This window comes from Nannospalax galili, unplaced genomic scaffold (assembly GCF_000622305.1).
Source record: "Nannospalax galili isolate Female #2095 unplaced genomic scaffold, S.galili_v1.0 scaffold406, whole genome shotgun sequence".
Lineage (NCBI taxonomy): Eukaryota > Metazoa > Chordata > Mammalia > Rodentia > Spalacidae > Nannospalax > Nannospalax galili.
The window spans coordinates 4,659,142-4,685,024 of record NW_008357033.1 but is presented as its reverse complement, the minus strand read 5'-3'; the positions used below and the strand labels follow the sequence as shown (position 1 = coordinate 4,685,024).

The following is a 25,883-nucleotide window of genomic DNA, read 5'->3' as shown; positions in this document are numbered from 1 at the left end:
TAAAGACAGTACCCTGGAGGGCAATTTTGAAGACATTTTAAAATATGAGTATCCCAGGGGTCACACAGCTGGTCAGTGTGGCCACTGCCCTAACATCCTGCATCATCCTGGCCTCCAGATTTCTGGCAACATGGTATAGTTCAGATAACCAAAGCAATTCTCTAAGCAGAGCTTGTGAGACTTGGGGTATATGAAAATCCCTAAACAGAATCTCAGCTTCAGTAACTTCCAAAACACAGATGCACAGAAACTTAATTTTTGTTTTGTTTTGTTTTATCTTTTTGAGACAGGGTCCCCCAGTACCCCAGCTGGCCTGGTACTCACTATATAGGCCAGGTTGACCTCAATCTCACAGAGACATACCTGCCTCTGCCTCCTGAGTGCTAGAATTAAAGGCATGTGCCACTACATGTGGCTGAAATTTTTTATTTTATTTTATGTGTATAAATGTTTTGCCTGCATGTATGTAAGTGCACCCATTTCATACAATGCCCAGAAGAGGGCATTGGAACTGGAGTTATAGATAGTTGTTAACTGCCATGTGGTGCTGGGAACCAAACCCAGGACCCTGCAAGAGCAGCCAGTGCTCTTAACCACTGAGCCATCTCCCTAGTCCCCAGAAACTTAAATTTTTTGAAATTTTATATATGCCACTACTAAGAGTTCTAGGAAATAAGAAATAGAAAACTCTCCATAATCCGCTCCTACATTCAATAGCTATTAAAGATTAGTGCGTCCCCTGCCTGTTAGATATACTAGGATTTATTTATTCACAATGAGAATGGGGGTGGGCAGCTACAGAGATGGCCAGAGAGAGGTTTGAATCCCAGCACCCGCATGGCAGCTAACAACCATCCCTAACTCTAGTTCCAAGAGGATCTGACACTCTCTTCTGACCTCTGTGGGCATTGCATCAATGGGTGCACTTACATACATGCAGGCAATACACTTATACACATAAAATAAAAATAAATAATAAATAAATAAAACATTTTTTTTTAAATGAGAATGAGGAAGCTGGGCGTGGTGGCGAACGCCTTTAATTCCAGCACTCGGGAGACAGAGACAGGTGGATCTCTGTGAGTTCAAGGCCAGCCTGGTCTACATAGTGAGTTCCAGGACAGCTGGGGCTAGAGGGAGACCCTGTCTCAAAAAGACCAAAAATAAATAAAAATGAGAATGAGGAAAAATATTTTAAAAAGTGAGAAAAAGAGAATGGGGCTGAGGAGACAGCTCACTGGGCTGAGGCACTTACTGCCAAGCCTGCTAACGTGAGTTTGAGCCCTAGGACCCACGTGATGGAGAGAACCAATCCCACAGGTTGTCCTCTGACCTCACACATGTGCGTGAGGGATGCTCCCCCCCACACACACATACATACAAAAATAAACGTAATTTTTAAAAAATGAGAATGTTCCCAAAAAATAAAATAAAAACAAGTAGGTAGTGAGATGACTCAGTGGGTAAAGGCTCTTGTCAACAAACCTGAGCTGGATCCCCAGGACCCATAACATCGAATTAGAGAACCAACTCTTTTTTATTTTAGTTTATGTGTATGAGTATATTGCCTGCATGTGTAAGTGCACCCGTGTTGTACAATGTCCACGGAGGTCAGAAGAAGGCATCAGACCCCCTGGAACTGGGTTATGGGTGTTTGTTAGCACGCCATGTGAGTGCGGGTAATCAAACTCAGGTCCTCTGCAAGAAAAGTTATAGCTCTTAACCCCTGACCCATCTCTCCAGCCCGAAGAACCAACTCTTGAAAATTGTCCTCTGAACTTCACCAATGTTGTTGGTACATGTGCACCCCCTCCCTAGAACTCACTATCTAGACCAGACTAGCCTAGAACTCACAGAGATCCACCTACCTCTGCCTTCTGGGTGCTAGGATTAAAGGCTGCACCACCACACCTAGCAAAAACATTCTAATATCTTTTATTTATTTACTTATTTATTTACTTATTTATTTATTTATTTATTTATTTATTTATTTATTTATTTATTGTCTTTTTGAGACAGTCTCTCCCTGAAGTCCCAGCTGGCCTGAACTCACTGTGTAGATCAGGCTGGTCTTGAACTCACAGAGATCTGCCTGCCTCTGCTGGGACTAAAGGCATGCGCCACCACACCCAACCTTAATATTTTTAAAATCAGAAGAAAAGGTTGAGCATGGTAGTACACACCTGTGATCCAGCACTTGGGAGGCTAAGGTAGGATAATCACAAATTCAAGGCCAGTCTTGGCTATATAGTGGAGCTGGAGAAATGGCTCAGCAGTTAAGAGCACTGACTGCTCTTTCAGAGGATCCAGGGATCCAGGTTCAATTCCCAGCACCCACATGGCGGCTAACAACCATCTGTACCTCTAGTTCCAGAGGATTCAATGCCCTCTTCTGACCTCTGAAGCCATTACATGACACGGGTATACTTAAATGCATGAAGGCGATACATTCGTACACATAAAATAAATAAAATATAAAAAGTAAATAAATAAGGGCTGGGGATTCTGCTTAGTTGGTAGAGTGCTTGCCTTAACATAGACACCAGGCCCTGGTCTCTATCCTCAGGATATATAAACTAGGTGTGGTGGCACGTGCATGTCATCCCAGCTCTTGGGATGTAGAGGCAGGAAGATCAGAAATTCAAGGTCATCCTTAGCTATACATCAAGCTTGAGGCTAGCCTGAGCTACAGGAAACCCTGCCTTTAAAAAAAGTTGCCCTTTTTTCTTTTTTAAAATTTTATTATTTTTTTAATTTTTATTTATTATTTTTATTTTATATGTATGAGTGTTATGCCTGCATGTATGTAAGTGCACCTGTGTCATGCAGTGCCTGCAGAGGACAGAAGAGGCTGTTAGATCCCCTGGAACTGGAGTTACAGACAGTAGTTAGCTGTGGGTGCGGGGATTCGAACCTGGGTCTTCTGCAAAAACAGTGTTCTTAACCACTGAGCCATCTCTCCAGCCCCCTTTTTCCCTTTTTTTTTTTTTTTTTTTTTTTTTCTTTTATGCTTGGCTAGGGTGGACGCCAGGGCTGTACCACTGAACTGCATTCTCAGTCCAGTGTTTTCATTTCCAACCCAGTGTGGATGATACTCATCTTCATGCCAATCTACATAGTCACAAAAGACTGTTTGGGCGCATTAGCTAAGAAGGGTGAGAGCGTCCAGCATGCATAAAAGTTACAGTACAGCCTGAACTGAAGTCATTCGAAGCACAGGACCCTCAGTCTGTTACTCAACTCAGACAAAGGAGTCGAAAAAGGCTGAGTGGGTTTATAAACGAATTCCTATAACCTGCATATGTAGGAGTTATCAGCTCAGTCCTTGTTTAAACACAATGAAAAAGGCCATTAACAACAAAGATCCTACTAGGCCTGATGCAGGCCTGTCATCCCAGTTCCTAGAGAGGCTGAGGCAAGTTCAAGGCCTACCTGGGGACCCAAGTAAGCTCCTGCCTCTAAAAGAAAAAGAACTGGGGCTGTAGTTCAGTGGTAGAGTACTACCTAGCATGCAGAAGGCCCTGAGTACAAATCCCCAGTATGGCAACTATGAATTCCGGGCTAGGATGGGTCTCAGTTATGGAAGGGTATTTCATGAGGACATGAATTCCATTCCAAAGAAAGGAAAACAAACAAAAACCCCACCAGGCCCCACATATTCAGTACAGCACACATACTCCACTTTTCATTGATGGCCACACTTAGAAACTTGAAGCGACCTTGATGGGTCTTCCAGTGACCTCCCCATCCCCACACTGGTCTCAGGGGATGAAGAAACTGTTTTTGAGAAGACCACAAGCCAGGGACATGACTGGGACAAAAGCAGAGGGCAGATTTACCTTAGAATCCAAAGAGGCGTGGAAGTCAGTTTTCAAGGAGCAGGGGCCATCCTCCTTGAATGGAAGTGGATACAAGGCCTGCTGCTGGGCCCTGGCTACAGCAGACCCTAAAAGGGATGACAGGGTCAGCATTCATCCTGGGATGCATCCCAAAGCAGCCTCTTGATACCATGTGCCAACTGACACACTCCTCAGATGTCAACTCATTTAAGCCTGGTGACAATTTATGACAGGTACAATTTATCATCCGTAATAACAGGAGGTGATCAGGAAGCAAAGGAAACTGAGCATAGCCCAGGATCATGCAATGGGTGAGTGGCATGTGGGATTTCCTTGCACTGTCCCATCACCTGGCAGAGAACATCGAGGTCACAGAGAAACCTCCACCTTGGCTCTCTCGGCAGATGCCATCCTCCAAGAATACAGCCTCAGGGAAAGTGAGAAGGGACCACACAGGCTGAGAGATAAGGGGGGCTCTACCTGGGATGGAATACTTAACCAGGACTTGAAAGGGCTGGGGAGCTTCAGCTAGTGTATGTGGGGTGGGAGGCACTGAGGACAGGGATGGGGAGGGCCCAGCACACAGTCCATAAACATCCAAACACAATTAGTTAGCAAACATGTACATCCCATGGACACTGTTTAAATGTCTCACATGTATAATTCATATACTCACAACAATCCTGCAAATAAGGGACCATTATCATCTCCTCTTTGCAGATGGAGAAATGAGACACAGAGAGGTTAAGTAACTTTTCCAAAGGTATATATAATCAATACTCTAGAGTACGTGCATCTCTTGATCCCTTGGTGAGGGAAACAGATTCATAAGAATCAGGCCCGGTGGTGAAGGCCTGTCATCCCAGCTTCTCCAGTGGATCAAAAGTTCAAGGTCTGCCTAGCCTACAGAGTTTGTTCAAGACTAGCCTGGATAATGTAATGAGACTGTCTCAAAATTAAAAGTAAGATGCCAGGTGTGGTGGCACACATCTTTAATCCCGGCAGAGGCAGGTAGATCTCTGTGAGATCAAGGCCAGCCTGGTCTACAAAGCAAGTTCCAGGCCAGCTGGAGCTACAGAGAGACCCTGTCTCAAAAGGAGGTTACGGATGTAGCTGAGTGGCAGGGCACTTGCCTAGCATGCTCAAGACCCTAGCTAGATCCAACCTCTAGTATCAATCATAGAAGTGAGAGACGTGGGGAGCATCGTGTGTACACTTGCAATTCCAGCACTCCAAAGGCTAAGGTAGGAGTTTCACCATGAGTTTGAAGCCAGCTTGGGCTACATGGTTCAAAGCCAGCCTGAGCTACATAGCAAGACCCTGTCTCAAAACATCACTAAAAAAAGATTCATAAAAAAAGGAAGCATATTTTTGGAATTTCTAAAAACATATACAAACTTGCTTCTTCCCCTTCTTCCCTTGGCAGTAGAGTGTAGCGACTACTTAAACAGCATTTACATGGCTTTAGGTATCACAAGTCACCCAGAGGCCACTTGAAGCTCAGAGAGGATGTATATGGTGTGCTGGATAGCTTTAGTGTCAACTTGACACACCTGAGTTAAGGGAGCCTCAATTGGGGAATTGCCTTCATTGGACTGGCCTGTGACCATGTCCATGGGGCATCTTCTTGATTGTTGAGTGATGTGGCAGGGCCCAGCCCACTGTGGGTGGTACCACCCCTGGGCAGGTGGGCCTGTCTTGCATAAGAGAGCAGGCTGAGCAGGGGCCAGGGGAGCAAGCGGGTAAGCAGCGTTCCTCTATGGCCTGTGCTCTAGCTCCTGCCTCCAGGTTCTTGCCCTGAGTTCCTACCTTGGGCTCCCTGATGAACTGTGTGTGACCTGGGAGATGTAAGCTAAATAAACCATTTCCTCCCCAAGTTGGAAGTGGTCAGTGTGTTTTGTCACATCAATGGAGAAACAAACTAGAACATAAGGGTTCCATGCAAATATCATGCTATACGTTATAGAAGGGACCTTAGTGTTCACACTTTGATATACTCAGGGGTCCTGCAACCAGTCCCCCATGGCCACTGAGTCATCAGAAGTCCAGTCATTACTGAAGCTGGTTGATGGGGACATGAAGACTCCACTCTCATGTGTTTGGGATTTCCTATTTCCAACCCACACACCACATCACACACACACACACACACACACACACACACACCATACCACATTCCACACACATACACACGTGCACACCATACCACACAGACCACATCACACATACACATATCATACCACACACACCACTGTCATCATGGGCTGGCTCACAGAGGGCCAAGCCTGTAGCTAACAGTCTAGTGACTACTACACAGGTGTTCATGGAATGACAGGGATAGAGACAGACTTCTGTGCCCCATTTATCTCTCTATAAAGGTCTACAAACATTAAGAATAACCCTTTGAGCTGGGCGTGGTGGCACACACCTGTAGTCCCAGCACTTGGGAGGCAGAAGCAGGCAGATGGCTGTGAGTTCAAGGCCAGCTTGGTCTACATAGTGAGTTCCAGGCCAGCTGGGGCTACAGGAAGATCCTGTTTCAAAAAGACCAAAAGAAAAAAAAAAAAAGAATAACCCTTTGAGTAGCCAAACTTTTCCTCTAAAAAGAAATACTCTTCCTCAAAGATCTGTTTCCCTAAGCAGGAACTGAGTCTGAGTCTGGCCTGCCCAGCAGGGCTACCGTGGTGGTTATGTATCTGATCTGGAATCCGGGATTTCCGACCAGAAGGCAGGTGTTGGTGATCTGATGAGAGGAACGGCTCCTCTCCTGATTCTGGGTTCCCAGCTAGGGCTAACAGGTGATGAACTTCCACCCCTGGGGACTGTAGGGACAGGTTCAGTGGCCTGTCATCCCTGGGCACTATCTCATCCCTGGCCTGTCTCATCCCTGGGCACTCAAGAATGAGAGGATGCAAAGGCAGGAGGCAAAGATGCAGAATGGGGCACCTGCAGCCTTACCACCCCAAACTGCCTCCCCTAGATTTCCAGCCTCACTGTTGTGTCTCCTTTGGCTGAACATCAGTACCCTGAAGGTTTAAGGAAGGTCCTCTGTCTGTAATTGCTGATCAAAGGTCTGCACTTTTTTTTCTTTCTTTTTTATCTTCAGTTACAGGAAATAATTCAGACTCCTTGGCCCAGAGTTAACTTCCCAGCTGCAACCTTGCTGGGGAGTCTGGAAAGTTGCCTGTTAATGTTTAATGAGCACTTCTGCTTAGTGAGCACTTCACAGTAGAGTCCTAAAATGTCTGGTTCTTCCTTTCTTCTTTTCTTTTTTTTTAGACAGGATCTTACTATGCAGCCTTTGCAGCCCTTGATGCAGAGACCAGGTTGGCCTCAAATACTCGAGGACCTCCTGTTCTACCTCCCCAGTGCTGGGATGATAGGCTTGCACCACCACACCTGGCTGAAGTGCTTGATTCTTCACAACATATGCTACAGATTCTGTTCTTATTCCTGTTTTACAGATGGAGAAACTGAAGAAAGAGGCAGCTGAGTAGGGAATCAAACACAGGTAGGTCTGCCTCAGGCCCAAGTCCCTAAGAGTAGCTCCTCCGGCAGGGCTGACCCATTTCAGGAACGTCTCAGGAACGTCTGTTGACTGCATTTCGCAAGTTTGGGAGGAGAGGGGAATTAAGTCATGGAGAAGTCATCAATGGCTATCTGCCTGTCATCTGGTAGAGTGTTCTGCAGCCCTAGCCTGGGCACGAGGGGCTGGTAGCATATGTGACGTGCTCTGTAAGGCTCTGTGATAGCCATATTTGTAGTGTTGGGGACATGGTACTCAAATCCCAAGACATAAGTCACTACTTCCTGTTCATGTGATCTTTAGCAAACCTGAACCAGACCAACATAAAAATTCCAGGTATGTAGAGCTATGGTCCCCGCCTGTGAACCTGGAGCTGTGGTCCCCTCCTATGAATCTGGAGCTGTGATCCCCTCCTGTGAACCTGGAGCTGTGGTCCCCTCCTGTGAACCTGGAGCTGTGACGCCCCAGCTGTGAGCTAAGACTCCATATTCTTCTGGTGGTGGGATGATGGTGCAGCAGAGTGGAGGATGGAGGTCTTCCTGATGTTGGGCAGCCATTTCAGCCTTCTCTGAGTGGCTGCACTCCCACAACCCCTCCCCCAAGGTCCTAGGTTGTGCATTAGCAGTGGCTTTGCCTTTGTGTTGGGCTTACACTGGGGACAGGGGAGGTTTCTGTCATTTGCAGATCCTACTCTTGGGAAGACTGATTCTCTTAGAGTGGACTTCCCACCTCCCTTGATGGCCAGCTAGCCTGGCTACCGAGGCCTTGACATTGACCCTTTCCTATTCCCAAGCACCAAGAGGTTTTCCATCTTTTTTTCTATTACTTTCTACAGCCCCAGTGTACCTTTACCTGTGCTCTACAAAAAATGTAAAACATCTAATTGAACTTCTAGAGATAAAAATCACAGTCCAGGGGCTGGAGAGATGGCTCAGAGGTTAAGAACACTGTCTGTTCTTGCAGAAGACCCAAGTTTGAATCCCAGAACCCACATGGCCGCTAACAACTGTCCATAACTCCAGTCCCAGGGGATCCCACAGCCTCTTCTGACCTCCACGGGCATTGCACAACATGGGTGCACTTACCTATATGCAGGCAATACACATACACATAAAATAAAAATAAATAGAATTAAAAAAAATCAGTCTGGAAAATTAAAAATTAAAAATAAATCCAGGTGTGGTGATGCATGCATAATTATAATCTCAGCACTGGGGAAGCAGACAGGAGGATCCCTGTGGCTCACTGGCCAGCCAGCCTCGCCTAGTTGGTGAGCTCAAGGTCAATGAAAAATGGTCTCAAAGGAGGTGGATGGTGCCTATAGAAGGACACCTAAGGCTGTCCCCTGGATTTCACAGACATGCAATACACATGCACCCACACATATATGCACATGCATGCATACATACACATTAAAAAATAAAATAACTTGCTGGGAATGTGCCTCTAATCCTAGCACTCAGGAGACAGAGGCAGGCAAGAGCTCTCTCTCTCTCTCTCTCTCTCTCTGTGAGATGGAGGCCAGCTTGGTCTACATATCAAGTTCCAGGCCAGCCAAGGCCACATAGTGAGACCCTGTCTCAAAAAACAAAAACAAAAATATAAAATAACAAGAATACCTGTGTCTAGAGAGGAGCCCGGCCCCACAGGCTGGCACTTTTCTGGTTCATCCTTGGAGCTTCTTCCAGAAATGGCCTCAGGCCCTGGCCTCACAGCCTCTGGGATGGCTGGGAGAAGGGGTAAGCTCTCAGGAACAGGCTTCCCTGGAAACAAGGTACACAGGAAGTTGTTACTACTCTTCATAACAGGAGGAGCTACTGAGAGGCAGGGTCTGGAAGTAAGAGAGCTGGGGTCTAATCCTCCCTCTGCCACAAATTCTGTGTGCTTCCTGCATTTTACCCGCTGGACCATGGCCTCACCATCTGTACAGTGTGGTGACAAGCTGTGACTACGCCACATGGTTTAACTCTGACATTCTGTATGTCACACGTACACGCCACACCCACACACCCCAATCCTCTGGGTCAGTCCTGACCTGCAATGTTACTCCCCATTTCATATATGGGAATCCTAGCCAGCAGCCATATCTAGTGAGAGCTCCTGAGCCAGGCCCTAGCCAGCCTCAAACACAGAGACCTCTTCAACATCCTTGTAGCTCATCCTTAAACAGCTTAAGCAATTTGCCCAAGATCACACAACACAGGCAGGCAGGGCTGGCAGCAGAAGTCACCTGCCTTCCCAAAAGTCCTCACTTCCCCTTAATATGAGTTTGGGAAACCCCAAAGGTGCCTAGAGGGAGGGCATGTGGATGCCAGCTCACATCCAGCTTTTCAGAGCAGTTCTGTCAAATGCCTTCCTCCCCTTCTCTATCAGAACCCAGACTTTTCCTTCCTGCCTGCACCTCTCCTGCTCTGCCACCCTTCCTTTGTCACTGGTCTGTAAGAGACTGAAACACAAGTCTGACCACATCACATCCCCTGGCTTAAAGGAAAGCAGTATTGTTCCCCAGTGCCTGGATAATGGCCACACTCTCAGAGTCTGGATTCTTCCATCTTCCCGCTTCAGATAAAGCCCAAATCTCAGGGGCTATGGATGTAGTTCAGAGGTGGAGCACTTGGTGGGCATATGTGAGGGCAATGAAACAAGTCCAGAGTCCTGGCCGCAAAGTCCCTGACTCTGCACAGCTTTGGTGTAGACAAATGTTTGACCAAAAAAAAAAAAAAAAAAAAAAAAAAGAGGCCGGGCAACAGCAGCTTATCTTGTGGAGCAAAGCATCAGGTGGGGCCAGGAGGAAAGGACCCCAGCAGCATTTATTCCAAGTGGTAAACTGAGTCTCTCAATACAAAGCACTACTGTGCAGGGAGCTCTGGGACTGGAACAAATAATACCAGTTGTGAATTGTCATGGAAGCTTGCAGATTTACTTAACTTCCCACAGCCATCTCCAGCCGTTAATAGAATTATCCGAATGTATGCATTCACTTGTTTATTTTTGACCAGGAACTCACTAGGTAGACCAGGCTGGCTTGAACTCACAGAGATCCGCCTGCCTCTTTCTCCCACCACACCTGGCCTACATTCACTTGTTTATTTATTGGTGGTGTTGGGAATGGAACCTCGGCCTCACATGCTAAGCAAGCCCTCTGTCTCTGAGCTACACCCCAGCACTCTTCCATATAATCATCTTTATAAACCAAGTTTGTTGCCTCCCATTTGTAATCCCAGCCCTTGGGAGGCTCACGCAGGACTGTCTAGATCAGCCTAGGCTACATAGTAAGACCCTGTCTCCAAAAATCTAAATAAATAAATCAACTATAGATTAGTTATGATGCTTAATACAAGATAAACATTATGTAAAATTACTATAGTTGACTTTTTATAAAATAATGATAAGAAAAAAGTCTGTATATGTTCATAAAAATGCAACTATTTTATTCTAAATATTCTTGAACCCTGCTTGGTTAAATCTCAAGATGTGGATCTCATAGACACACAGAGCTACTGCACTGAGGATCCAGTCAGGGAAGTAACTTGTACCTTTGGCTTTCCATTTGGCTTTGGAAGCCACTCAAAGCCACTGTCAGCAGTGCCTGGTGTTGCAGGACTGTAATCTCAGCTACTCAGGAGGCTGAAGCATGAGGAGTGCAGTTCAAGGTCAACCTGGGCAACTTAGACTGCTTCAAAATAAAAAGTAGAAAAAAAAATTTGGGAGATCACTCAGTGGTAGAGTGTTTGCCTAGCAAGTGTGAAGCCCTGAATTCAATACCAAAACCAATCACTGTGTCTGATCCCACTGAAGTCCAAGTTCCATTTACAGATGGCTCAGCCCCTGAACGATTGGGAACAAACAGTGAGGTCACTGGGAGGTGCTGGGAATTCAGCACAATAACAATAGGCTGAACAGGGATTACAGTGACTTTTCCCTGTGTTTCCTGTCCTGTAACTGATACATCCCTCTTTTAAGAAGTTTTTATTACATTTATTTATTTATAGGGGGAATATACATATCTCTGCACACCTGTGGACATCAAAGGACAACTTTTAGGAGTTGGTTCTCTCCTTCCATTATGTGGTTTTTAGGGATCAAATTCAGGTCATCAGGCTTGGTGGCAAGTGTCCTTACCCACTGAGCCATCTCACTGGCCCACATTTCTTTTTATTTCTACTTATCTATTTATTTTTTTCAATATTTTATTTATTGTTTTTATTTTATGTGTATGAGTGTATTGCCTGCACGTATGTGAGTGCACCCATGCCGTGCAATGCCATGGAGGTCAGAAGAGGGCTTTGGATTCCCCTGGAACTGGAGTTAAGGACAGTTCGTAGCCACCATGTGGGTGCTGGGAATCAAACCCAGGTCCTCTGCAAGAGCAGTCAGTGCTCTTAACCACTGAGCCATCTTTCCAGCCCTCTGTACTACTTTTTTAAGTCTTTTTGAGACAGACTCTCCAGTAGCCCTAGCTGGCCTGGAACTTACTATATAGACCAGGCTGGCCTCAATCTCACAGAGAGCTGCCTGCCTCTGCCTCCTGAGTGCTGGGATTAAAGAATGCACCACCACACCTGGTCACTGTACTTCTTAATAAAGCTTACTTATGCTTTGCATACCCCCTAGAGTCTTTTTTTTTTCCCCTTCTTCTTCTTAAGACAGAGTCTATGTAGCACTGGCTGGCCTAAAACTTGCTATGTAGTCTAGGCTGACCTGGAACTCAGAGATCCCCTACCTTTGCCTCCTGAAGGCGTTTGCCATCATGCCCAGTTGATTCTGTGTCTTTACCTTCACTAGAGTGAGACATGAAGTGTCTCCTGTCTCTGGTGAACAGCTAAGCTGAGAACGGTTCCAGTATACGAAAAAACTGCTTCAGGACAATGCTAATTCCCAATCTAACTCCCTTTTCTTCTTTAGCGAACTGTCCAGGGCCTGCACTTAACCTTGTTCTTTCCAGTCCTGGGCACTTGGGAAAGGTGGAGGTTTTGTTTTGTTCAGGTTGTTTTACTGTTGTTTTGGGGCTTGTTTCTGGGGGTTGTTTGGGATTTTGTTTGTTGAGAGCAGCCTTGGGTCTCTTGTACCTCCAGGTGCTCAAATTAGGACAGGATATTTGATGGTCCACATCACCCGGAATGCAGTCTCTAAGCCAGCCACTACCCCATAGCAGCCTGACCACATAGTCTCTGCCTTGTAGACCACACTGCCTCAGAAGCCCAAGAGAGGTACAGACAATCCTTTGCACAAAATGACAGTAAAGCTCAGTTGCTGGGGTGAATGCAGTTCATGAGCAGGCCTGCCGCCAAGCTGCCCAACCAGGGAGTGATCAGAAATAGACACCAAGCATATCCCCAGGAGGCAGTCGACTGCAAGGCCCCCCTCTTACTCACCCTCTACTCTCTGGCCAAGGACACTGCCTCCCTTGCTGCCCTCCCTCCACAGAGAGCCAAGGGTAGGGATCCCATGGTCCCCAGGGGGCAGCCTGTGGCACCTCAAGACATTTGTATGAAACAGGACAGAGGTAGCTCCCTGGTGTAGGGATCCCAACAATGACCTTGAGCCAAAGCCATGCCTACAAGAGTGGTAAATGTCACCCAAAGGGCCACCTGCACCCACATTGTCCATGGACCCTTTGGATGGTGCATCTTTAATTTTTTACATTTTTTATGTGTGTACACACATACCAGCATTTGTGTGTGTGAATGTGGGTATACCACGGCCCTTGTGTGGCACTGAGATGGCCTCTTTGTTATTTTTCTACTATATGCCAGGCTAGCTGGCCAGAGCTTCAGAGAATTCTCCTGTCTCCACCTCCCATCTCCCTCTTTTTTTTCTTTGTATTTATTTTATGTGTATGAGTGTTTTGTATGTAAGTAAGTGTACCCAGGTGTACAATGCCTTGTGGCTGAAAGAGGGCACTGAATCACCTGGAACTGGAGTTATGGATGGGATCTGGGAACTGAACCCAGATCCCCTGTAAGTGCAGCCAGTGCTCTTAACCACTGAGCCATCTCTCCAGTCCCCTGAGCCTGTTTCTTCATTAGTAACAGAGAGGTCAGGGGTCACCTATCTTGACTTAACTTCAGGATCCTACTTCTAGTCATTTTGTTTTTACCCCTAGTGCTAGTGTTGGAACCAGGGCCTGGCACAGTGCCACTGAGCCACACCCCAGCCCAATGACTTTCCTTGTTCAGCATAAATCTAAGCCTCTCTGTGTAGGCATATTTGGCGTGAACATCAAGGCTACCAGCATTCTTGGCTGGCCTCTGCCCATAAGGCACACAAAAAGCTTCATTCACTCTGTTTTCATTCTAGGGAAGAGATCAGCTTTTCTCCCTTTCCTGTTCTTTCAGCAGTGATATGCCATGGCCTCATCTGGCAGTGTGTCACATTGAAAGCATAGGGGGGAGGCATACCCTAGGAGGGGCATCATGGAAATGCTATGGCCTGAAGGGAACCTGTCAGCATATTTGGGTGACACCCCCCCCCGCCCTAACCACAAAGGAGACACCTAGTGATGCTTAGAAGGCCACACCCAGCCACAGATGTCAGCTGACAGCCTAAGGTCAGGCCCCACTACGTCAGGCCCCACTAACTTCCTGAGAAATCCCCAGCTTAATGTTCTTGGGGTTTAGATCAAGCCTCTACATGCAAATGACACGTAACATGTGCAAGGTTCCAATGTCCCCATGGGAACATGGCTCAGGGATACAGTGTTGCCAAGCATGCCTGAGACCCATTCCCAACACCAAAATACAGTAAACATCCTCATTTTTCCTCCACAGTTGTAGATGTGCCATCTGGCTTGGAAGGGGCCAGATAGGTCTTGCTTTTTTTAAATCACTGTGAACTAAAATTGTTCCCAGGAACCTGGCTCAGCCCCCAAGCTACCCTGCCCACTCTTTCGAACAGAAGATGCTGGGGGATGAAAACAGAATACCACAGGCAGACAGGTCAGGAGCAAGGGAGCGAGTGACAACACTCTTTTTTCCCCTCAGTGATTAAAGTCTCAAGGGCATCCAGTACATGAGCTGATTCTGAGGTTTAAAAATCTAAAGGCAGCCTGCCACAGTGGTACATGCCTTTAGTTACAGCATTCAGGAGGCAGAGGCAGGCAGATCTCTGTGAGATCGAAGGCAGTCTGGTCAACAAAGCAAGTCCCAGGCCAACTGGGGCCACAGGGACACCCTGTCTCAAAACAAAACAAAACCCAAAGGCAGATTGTAGTCAGAGGGTAGACCTAGGTTGAAGCAGACATAATCTCTGCCTATCAACTGGACCCCAGGGCAGGCTCTCAACCCTACGGGACTCCTACATCTGCAGTGAAGCAACAATAATCACAACCCCAGAGCTGTAAGAGCATCTCAAGACTGGGTGAGATGAAAAATGCACCACAGTTGGCCAGGGCCAGGGCCCACATACTGTGAAAATGACTGGCAGCCATCAGTTTTCCGGCTGGAGAGGCAAAGATTAAAAAAACCTCTGGAGGCTGGAGAGATGGTTCAGCGGCTAAGATCACTGGCTGTTCTTGCAGAAGACCCGGGTGCAAATCGCAGCACCCACATAGCAGCTAACAACTGTCCGTAACTCCAGTCCCAGAGGATCTGGCAGCCTCTTCTGTCCTCCTCGGGCATTGCATGACATGGGTGCACTTACCTACACACAGGCAATACATGCATACACATAAAATAAAAATATTTAAAAAAAAAAAAAAGAATACTGGCTGCTTGCTGGGGCATGGTGACATATGCTTTTAATCCCAGCACTCTGGAGGCAGACAGCTCGGGCTACAGGGAGATCCTGTCTCAAAAAGACCAAAAAAAATGAACCTCTGGAGGTAGGCATGGAGGCACATCCGTGCAATTCCAGCAATTGGGAGGTAGATGCAGGACGATCAGACCTTCAGGCCAGCTAGCACTACATAGTGAGACCTCGTCTCAATAAATAAATAATTTAAATAGGTAAAATAAGAAGAACCATTGACTTTCAGTGAGGATTTCTGAGAGAAGCATTTGAGATAGAAGGCTATTTCTATTTTTTATTTTGTTTTATTTTGTATTTGAGGCAGGGTATCATGTACCCCAGGCTGGCCTCAAACTCACTATACAGCTGAAGATGATCCTGATCCTCCTGATCCTCCTTCCTCTATCTGTTGAGAACTGGGATTATAGGTGTACACTACCATATCCAGTTTACTCAGTGCTGGGATTGAACCAAAGGCTTCATGCATGATAGGGGAACACTTTACCAACTGAGCTGCATTGGATAACTTCTATCTTCATTATTTTAAACACTTTCATGGAAACAGAATTTAGGTGGGCAACTTGGTGGTCTCAGGGACAAGAATAGCCCAGGAGCTGGGCAGTGGCAGAGGTAGGGACCCACTCTTACCTGCTAGTGAGTTCACTGATGGCCTTATTACACGCAGGCAGGTGGGCAGCTGGGGGTTCTCCACCCTCCTGGATGAGCACCAAGGGGAAAACATGTTGGTTCTCAGTCTGGGTGTTTCCTCTAGCCAGGTCTAATACAGAGTGATCAAGATGGAGCCTTGGGCAGTAGGACAACAGGGGGCAAGACAAAGGACTGCCCTGGCCCCTTCCTGGGTTGCCAAGCCTATGTGTACAGAGTATGATTTCTTTCCTCTTTGCTTTGTTTCATTACAATGTGTGGCCCTCTTTCAGCAAGAATCATTTCCTGGAAACCAACAGATAACCAGGCACTCTGGTCAATGTTCCACCAGTTATGCACTCACAGAGGGCTTACTGGCAAGCTGGCTTCTTGACCTGAATGCCTCCTCTGGCAAATAAGTCCAGGAGTTGCTGTGAGGGTAAAAGCCAGTGGTGCATCCCACTGTGATCAGGAGATTTCTTTATACCAGTGCTTTCCACTATGTGGAGGATTCTGGGACACAATTCCAACTATGCCCTGATATGATGACTCACCTGTAATCACAACACTCAGGAAGACAAGAAGACTGCCTTGAGTTTGAGATCAGCCTGGAATACATAGCACATTCCAGGCCAGCCTGGACTACAGAGTGAGACCTTTCCCTTCCTTTCCTAAAAAAAAAACAAACCAAAAAACAAAAACGCTAGGTGTGGTGGCACACATTTTTAATCCCAGCACTTGGGAGGCAGACGCAGTTGGATCTCTATGAGATCAAGGCCAGCCTAGTCTACATAGTGAGTTCCAGGCCACTTTGAGACACTTTGTCTCAAAAAGACACACAAAAAAAGGAGAAAAAAAAACCCATAAGGGTGGAGGGCAATTGAGAAAGTTACCTGATACTAACCTCAGGCGCAGAGAGAGAGAGAGAGAGAGAGAGAGAGAGAGAGAGAGAGAGAGAGGTCCAATTGAGCAATCTCTGTCCTCCACTTGAAGAAAGTGAAACCTGAAACACTTGTTTTATTTATAGTCTGCTCGTTTATGCCCCACTTCCTTCTGTGGAAAGGATAAAGGATGGTTTATTGTGCTGAGACCTTGGGTCACCTCAAGGAGGCCTCTATCCCCTCCCAATGGCTTCCTGGAAACATTCAACACAGTTGCAAATCTGGGTACATTCACCGAGGCAGAGGGCACTGCTCACTGCCAGCAAGGCCCTTTCTATGAGCACACTCTGAAATCCTGCCACTTTCCACCCACTCAATTTTTTTATTTGTTTTAGTTAAGTTGACTTATAGCTGGAATGGATCCCTTCTAGAACACACTAAAGTTCTTGGCCACAACTAAGGAACCGTGGAGCCAGGCACCCACCTTAGGAATAAAACCTAGCTCGCTTGGACCCTGTTTTCCTTTCCCTCCTAATCCCTAGGTTCAATCTGTATATCTGTGGTTGAACACATGTATACACATACAAAGCATGCACATGGAACACACACACACACACACACACACACACACACAGAGCAGGTACCACTCAAGCTCCCGAATAAAGAGAGACACAATCAAGTGTCTGCTTCATCCCTACATGTCCAGAGCCTGCACCCACCAAGATTCACTGTGCCTTGTTCATTCACAGTAACACTGTGAGATGGGGAACAATGTCCTTTACCAAAACAGACACCTGACATTAAGTTCGTGAAATAAAATATGTCTAGGTGCTTGGGATATAGCTCAGTGGCAGAGCATGCGCAAGGGCTTGGTCCATCTGAGCCACTGGAAAAAAAAAGTAAAATGTAATTATGGGGGACTGGAGAGAAGGCTCAGCAGTTAAGAGCACTGGCAGCTCTTGTAGAAGACCTGGGTTCAGTTCACAGCCCCTACATGGCATTTAACAATTGCCTGTAACTCCAGTTCCAAGGGATCTGACACCCTCTTCTGACTTCTGTGGGCACTGTAAGCACATGGTGAACTTACAGATACACGCAGGCAAAACCCACATACACACATGCATAAAATTTTTTTAAAATATAAAGAATGTTAATGTATAATTATAAAGTAGGAAGACTCATTTGCTGACAAGAAACTTAAGGAGGGGCCCCTGATAAACCTAGTTATGTGGGTGATCGAGGGGAAGCTTCTGTGAGGAGTTCCCTTTAAGCAGAGACCCAAAATATGAAGAGGACCAGCCTTTGGAAGAATACAGGGAAGTCTGAAGAGACCAGGTTTTCCAGGAACAGCTTGTAGGAAGGTCTTGAGGCAGAAAACATTTTGATAAGTTTCATCAAATGAAGCAAGACCCTAGTGGGCATGCTAAAAGAAGGGGAAGGTGATAGAGATGAGGTCATAAAACTGAGTGGGAGGGAGACCACTTGGGGCTTTCTAAGGTTAGGCAGAACCCTGTCAAAATCCCTTTAAACTGAGTTTGTCTAGAGCTGAGACCCTCTTTAAGGAATACTCACTTGTTCTCTCTCATCTCCCAGCCTCCTTTGCAATTAGGGTAAAGTCATGCAACTGGCTTTGGCCAATGGAAACATCAGGAACAAAGGAATGAAAAGCCAGTGAGTCTGTTCCATGGCTTTCCCTGTCACAGTGATCTTGGAAGCCACATGTTCCAAATAAGATGCCCTGTTTCAATAACAGAGGAGCCGGCCTGTCCCATTTCAGAGCTTACACAAGTAAGAAATGAGTCTTTGTTGTCAGATTTTAGGGTTCGTGTTACACAGCATGAATCACCTGGTGCTGACTAATGCATCCTCTGAGGCTATCTGAACCTTCCAATTTAGAAAAGCCAAGTGACCACAGCTTAATGCAGCTGGAATTTGACAGATGACACTCATTGTGCCCCAGCTCCTGCCCTCCTTCTGGTAAACTTGGGAACCAGTTTAATTTCCCTGCACATGGCCCTGCTAACTCCCAAAAACCCCACAATGACTAAAAAAGTGCCAGTTTAGAAAAGGAAAGTCAGGTGACCTGCCCCAAACTAGGCAGCAGAACCTTAAAAAATGTTATCATCCTTTGAAGCTTGCTAATTTGAAACAAAGTAAACACTTTTTTGTTTGTTCGAGACTGAATCTCAAGTAGCCCAACATGACCTCAAATTGGCTATCTAGCCAAGGCTAGCCTTGAACTCCTAATCCTCCTGCCTCCATCTCTCCAGTGACACCACACCTGATGAGTCCCTTTTTTCCTTTTTTAAATTTTTTATTTATTTATTTTATTTTATGTATTTGAGTATTTTGCCTGCATATATGAAAGTGCACCCATGTGGTAATGCTCATAGAGGCCAGAAGAGGGTGTCAGATCCGAAGGAACTGGAGTTACATGTGAGCTGCCATGTGAGTGCTGTGAACTGAACTTGGATCCTCTACAAGAAGTCAGTGCTTTTAACTGCTGAGCCATCTCTCCACCCCAAGGTCCATTTTTTTCTAAAGGGAAAACTGAGATTTAGTCCAATGACCTACCAAGTATAGATTAAGGTCAAGATGGCCTCGGTTCCCATCTTGGCCACTTGCAAGTGAAATGATTTTGAGTAAGTTGTTGAGCCTCAATTTCCACATATATAAGAAAGGAGTGACTAGAGTCAAAAGGAAAGGTGCTTGCCAGGATGTGCAAGGTTCTAAGTACAAGTGACTCTGAGGTCCAGACCCCCTAACTATGGGACTGGGGTTTCAGCCCAACATAGGGCCAACTCTAGGGACAGATTCCCAGTAGCCCAGGTAATGAATCTGACCCATGTTTTGTTGCTCCTCCCCTACACAGGATACCCTCAGAGAGAGGGCACACACAGGAAACCCTCAGAGAGAGGGCACACACAGGACACCTTCAGAGAGAGGGCACACACAGGAAACCCTCAGAGAGAGGGCACACACAGGACACCTTCAGAGAGAGGGCACACACAGGAATCCCAGTAGCCCAGGTAATGAATCTGACCCATGTTTTGTTGCTCCTCCCCTACACAGGATACCCTCAGAGAGAGGGCACACACAGGAAACCCTCAGAGAGAGGGCACACACAGGACACCTTCAGAGAGAGGGCACACACAGGAAACCCTCAGAGAGAGGGCACACACAGGACACCTTCAGAGAGAGGGCACACACAGGACACCCTCAGAGAGAGGGCACACACAGGACACCCTCAAGAGGGGGCACACACAAGACACTCTTAAGGCATACATAGGAGCTCTGTCTGTGCCTCATATCAGCTCAGCCTCTGTGGAGAGGGAGGGAATCCACTTCTCCCTGCTTCACTAAAAAGCAGCCCAAATTCCCCTGTCCACAGAGCCCCACTCGAGGAAGGAAATGACTCTGACCCACAAGCCAAAGCCAATGTTTGAACTGTTGGGGTTGCGCAAGCACAAATACATGAAAACTACAAAGCTTAACAGAAAACTAGGGCTGGGGGTGGAGCTCGGCAAAGTGTGTGGGTCCCATCTCCAGCAGCTCCCCAAAAAGGAAAAAGAAAACTCACAGGAAGGTGGCAGTGACAGACCGGAGACTAAATCTTAGTCACCTCCCACCTCCCACACACACCCCAACTCAGTTAACACTTAGAACCTCACAACTAGATGGTAGAAATACATTTTCAATACATGTGTTGACAGTTGGGATAGTTAATCTTGTCAACTTGATGGGATTTAGAATCACCATGGAAACAAACCTCTCCCATTCTCTCTGGGAATATCTGTGTGGGAGTTTCTAGATTGGGCTAAATGAGATGGAAATCCACCCTGTACGTGGGCAGCACCAGCCCATGAGCTGGGTTCCTGGACTTCATAGAAACAGTGAAAGCAAGGGCTGGAGAGATGGCTCAGTAGTTTAAAGAGCATTGGCTGCTCTTGGAGAGGACTGGGATTTGAAGCCCAGTACTCACATGGCAACTAACAACTGTGTTCAGTTCTAGGAAATCCGACATCCTCTTCTGTCCTCTGAGGGCACTGCACAACATGGGTGCACTTACGTACATGCAGGCATAACACTCATACACATAAAATTTAAAAAAACAAAACTGGCTAGAGAGATGCTCAGCAGTTAAGAACACTGACTCTTCTTGCAGAAGACCCAGGTTTGAACCCCAACACCCACATGGCAGCTAACAACTGTCCATAACTCCAGTTCCAGGGGACCCGACAACCTCTTCTGTTCTCCTCAAGCACTGCACGACACAGGTGCACTTACCTACATGCAGGCAATACATGCATACACATAAAATAAAAAGTAATAAATAAAATATATAAAAAAGAAGAAAGCCAGCTGAGCGGAGCATTTGTGCTGTCTCCTGACTGTGCTTGCAAAGTGACCAGATGCCTAAGAGTCATTCCCTATCACAAAGGACTATATCCTCAAACTGTAAGCCAAATAAACCCTTCCTTCCTTAAGTTGCTCTGTCAGACCTTTTGTCACAACAATGGAAAAAGTAACTATTGCAGCAGTGACACTTCATGACTCTCACATTTCACAGAACAATGGATTATTCCCCCAAATACAAGTCCTCCATCATGTTCCTAGAGAAAATGAAAATCCTTTTTCTTTCTTTTATTTATTTATTTATTTTTTTATTTTTTTTTTTTTTTTTGGTCTTTTTGAGACAGGAAGCCTGTAGCCCGAGCTGTCCTGGAACTCACTGTGTAGACCAGGCTGGCCTTGAACTCAGAGATCCACCTGCCTCTGCCTCCCAAGTGCTGGGACTACAGGCATGCACCACCACACCCAGTGCTATTTATTATTTATTTTATTTTATGTGTATAAGTGTATTGTCCAAATGTGTGTAACTGCCTGTGGAAGTCAAAAGAGGGCATCAGATTCCCTTGAAATTGGAGATTCCCCTGAAACTGGAGTTACAGACAGTTGTTGGTCACCATGTGGGTGCTTAGAATTGAGACCAGGTCCTCTGTAAGAGCAGCCGGTGCTCTTAACCACTGAGCCATCTCTCTAGCCCCATAAATACGTTTTTTAAAAGAAACCCCCTGTATTAGTCACTTTTCTGTTGCTGTGATAGAAACACTGACCAAAGCAATTTATAGAAGGAAGAGTTTAAGCCAGGTATGGTGGCACATGCCTGTAGTCCCAGCACTTGGGAAGCAGAGGCAGGCAGATCTCTGTGAGTTCAAGGCCAGCCTGGTCTACATAGTGAGTTCCAGGACAGCTGGGGCTACAGGGAGACCCTGCTTCACAAAGACAAAAAAAAGAAAAGAAAAATAAAAAGAAGGAAGAGTTTATTTGAGCTTACAGTTCCAGGGGAATTATAGTACATCACGGCAGGGAGGCATGGTGGCTAGAGGTGGCTGGAACAGGAGCAGCAGAAACTAAGCTCTCACATCATCAGGCAGGCACAGGAAGCTAGAGAGCAACTGGAGATCCTGCAAGGCTTAAGAACTCTTTAAGCCCACCCCCAGTGACATGCTTCCTCCAGGATAGCCACACCTTCTAAAACCTCCCGAAACAGCGCCACCATCTGGGGACAAAATGTCCAAATACTTGGAGTCTATGGGGGATATTTTCATTCAAACCACCACACCACCCCAATTTTTTTTTCTTTTTTCTTTTTTTTCTTTTTTGTCTTTTTGAGACAGGGTCTCCCTGTAGCCCCAGCTGTCCTGGAACTCACTATGTAGACCAGGCCAGCCTCAAACTCACAAAGATCCGCCTGACTCTGCCTCCCAAGTGCTGGGATTAAAGGAGTGTACCACCACCCCTGGCTTTTTTTTGTTTCTTGAGATAGTCTTCCTGGCTGGTCTTGAACTCATAGCAATCCTCCTGTCTCCAAGTAATCCTCTGTTACATTAACAGAATACGGCCAAGGCCTGAGAAAGCAGGTTTGCTCTACCAACAAGCTTTAAGATGCCAGTAAAGTGGATTTGTCTTTTTAAGTCAGAAGGCAAAGAGCAGAGCTGGGAATGTGGCTCAGCTTAGAGCACACTTGCCCAGCTAGTGAGGCTTTGGGTTTCATCCCCAGCAATGTATCAACCAGGTGTGGCAGTACACACACCTGTAATCCTAGCACCTGAGAGGTGGAGACTGCGTGTTCCAGGAGGCCTCTCTTGGTCCTAAAACATGCCTCCGCCCACCATAGGCCGTTTGTACAGGCTATGCCTTCTACCTAGAAATGTCTGAGCAGCCCCTCACTGCAGCTGTCCACTCAACCTTCAGATGGAGGGTCAAATTCTATTCCTTCAGGAAAGCCTCCTAGAGGAGATGGAGTAGCCCCATCTCCCTGCTTCCTGTGCCCCCCTTCCCTGTGTGTCCTCTCTGAGCACTCACACTGCTAATGGTTGTATGCATCAGTGTGATTATGTGTCTACTCCACTGGACAGAAGCTCTGTGAGGCCTGATATCCTGTTTTATGGTACATCCGGGCACCTAGCACACTGTAGGCACTGGTAAGTATTTGCTTAGCTCATTAGTATCTTGTTCAGCTTCTGTGTCTCTCCTACTCAAGAGAGACAATTAGCTGGACAATGGAAACATCTTATGGGGCATGAGCAGGCTCAGCTCCTAGGTGCTGACCTTCAGGAGCATAGACCCAGGTCCTGTGCTCAGCTCACTCTCCTTTCGTGGAGCCACAGTTGTGATGCATTGGCCTCTGTCTCAGTTCCTGTTCCTGAGCCCCAAGACATGATCCATTAGGACCAGCACCTGGCTTATAGTACCCTCTTAAGTTCAGCAATCTGGAAAAGTCCTTTCAGGAGTATAGCTGCTACCCTAGCCCCAGAACCTTACTCTCCTGATAGTTAATACTAGCATGAACATCAGTTCTGGAGCCCTTAGTGCTCCATCATGGGGCTCCTGAGATACCCCATAATATCACCATGGTGACTAGTAGAGCAGGGACCCCCAAAATATACTGGTTTCGCCGATATAGTAATAAGTGTCTTTTGTAAAGGGGTGCCGTGGTCAAACACAAGAGGGAAACAATAATCTAGATAGGTTTCCTGGCTGTGGAACCCATCAGCACTGGATATGCTGGTCTGTAGTGCATCTCCACAGGCAGGGCTGTGATGCACCCAGAGGCTCCTGTGACACACATGATTTTCAGAAATGCTCCTCAGGAGCTGGGCGTGGTGGTACATGCCTTTAATCCCAGTACTTGGGAGGCAGAGACACTTGAACAGGAGTCCATGTCAAGAACTGGAAAATAGCTCTTAGGCATTAGGTATGTGTAAAAAATGCAAAAAGTAAAATGTAATGCAAAAAAGACCAGCCTGGTCTACATAGTGAGTTCTAGGTCAGCTGGGGCTACAGGGAGACTGTGTCTCAAAAAGACCAAAAAAGAAAGAAAGAGAGACAGAGACAGAGAGAGAGAGAGAAGAGAGAGAGAGAGAGAGAGAGAGAGAGAGAGAGAAAGAAAGAAAGAAAGAAAGAAAGAAAGAAAGAAAGAAAGAAAGAAAGAAAGAAAGGCTACTCCATCAGTCATGGTGGTGCATACCTTTACTCCCAGCATTCAGGAGGCAGAGGCAGGTTGATCTCTGTAAGATCAAGGTCAAGGCTAACTTGGTCTATACAGCAAGTTCCAGGTCAGCCAGAATGACAGGAGGGGAGGGGAGGAGGGGGGAGGGGAGAAGAGAGAAGAGGTACTCTAAGCCAGTCATAATGGTGCATATCTATTAAAAAAACCTGGGAGACTGAGGCAGGAGGATTGCATCAAGTTTGAGACCAGCTTGGACTACAGTAAGACCCTATCTCAAAATGAAAGAAAGAGCTCTTTCCTTTGATGAACGTATGATGGCAAGATGGGTCACCAGCAACTCTACTGGAGTCACCTGAGAAAATGTGGCCAGGGTTCTAGTTCTTGCCACATCTGCTCAAACCCCCACGGTCTGATTGGAGATACAAACTGAGCATGTCCCAGCAGATTTCTGTCAGTACAAGAAGAGCATGGGCTTCATTAAACTGGACTAAGCAACCTTCCTTGAATGGACTATTCAAGACCATCTACTCAGTGAAAAAGATCAGCTAGTCTTTGTCATTCAAAAAATAATAATTAGCCGGGAGTGGTGCCTTTAGTTCCAGCACTCAGGAGGCAGAGGCAGGTGGATCTTTGTGAGTTCAAGGTCAGCCTGGTCTACAAAGCCAGTTCCAGGCTAGCTAGGGCTACAGAGAGACCCTGCCTCAAAACTACCAAAAAAAAATGGCCGTATTGGGCATTACTTAAAGACTGTAATAACATGGCAGAAAAAAATCCATTTTCTGGGGCTGTAGAGTTGGCTCAGTGGTTAAGAGCACTGACTGCTCTTGCAGAGGTCCTGGGTTTGATTCCCAGCACTCACACGGCAACTACAAACCATCCTTAACTCCAGTTCCAGGTGAATCCAAAGCCCTTTTCTGACCTCCGTGGCATTTCACAACACGGGTGCACTCACATACATGCAGGCAATACACCCGTACACATAAAATAAAAATAATAATAAAAATATTTTTTAAAAAGAAGTAAAAATCAAGCTCCAAATAAACTGCTCCATAATGGAGCGGCTGAGGCCTGTGCATTCTGGGACTGTGGAGCTAGTCAAACACTCTACCAACCATGCTGCATTCCCAGACCCTATGCAACTTATGATTTATTTAATAAATAAATTTTTTGGTCTTTTTTGAAGCAGCGTCTCCCTGTAGCCCCAGCTGTCCTGAAACTCACTATGTAGACCAGGCTGGCATTGAACTCACAGAGATCCGCCTGCCTCTGCTCCCCAAGTGCTGGGACTACAGGCATGCGCCTCCATGCCTGGCATAAAATTTTTTTTTTAAATCCATTTTCCACTATTTTCCAACATTTAATAAGTTTTCGATAAAAATATAGCTATTAGCCTAAAAACTACATTTCCCAGCCGCTCTTGCAGCTAACTACAGTCAAGTTCTAAACAAGAGAACTTATCATAAATACCCCTTCCATATTCTGTTAAAAGGAAAGGGAAGGACCCTTTCTTCCTGTCAGCTGTTATACCCATATGGGAGAAGGGGCAGCAGCAGGCACCTCACACCACAAGAGCCACAACGAAGGAACACTGACTAATAAAAAAGAAACAGCCTGAACCCCAGACATTGTGTCAGCCATAGATAGCTCACGCTCACACTGCGAACAGAGAGAAAACTTATTTTGGTGTAAACTGCTGTTATACTGACCTTTTTATAACAGCTAATTCAGTGTAGGCATAGTAGACCCAG

At 46.3% G+C, this 25,883-nt stretch overlaps 1 protein-coding gene and 1 pseudogene across 3 annotated transcripts in view; one reads left to right on the top strand and one right to left on the bottom strand.

Annotated features, from left to right (window-relative positions):
• Irak2 (interleukin 1 receptor associated kinase 2) overlaps positions 1-25,883 on the bottom strand; it is a 76,673-nt gene that overhangs the window by 28,511 nt on the left and 22,279 nt on the right. For all 3 annotated transcript variants that reach the window (XM_029557082.1, XM_008854873.3, XM_029557083.1), the window contains exons 3-4: positions 8,985-9,128; positions 3,840-3,946 (exon numbers count right to left, since the gene is read on the bottom strand). In XM_029557082.1, coding sequence (XP_029412942.1) covers positions 3,840-3,946; positions 8,985-9,128 — 251 coding nt within the window. The remainder of the gene's footprint in view (positions 1-3,839; positions 3,947-8,984; positions 9,129-25,883) is intronic.
• LOC108490025 lies at positions 24,458-24,626 on the top strand (annotated as a pseudogene).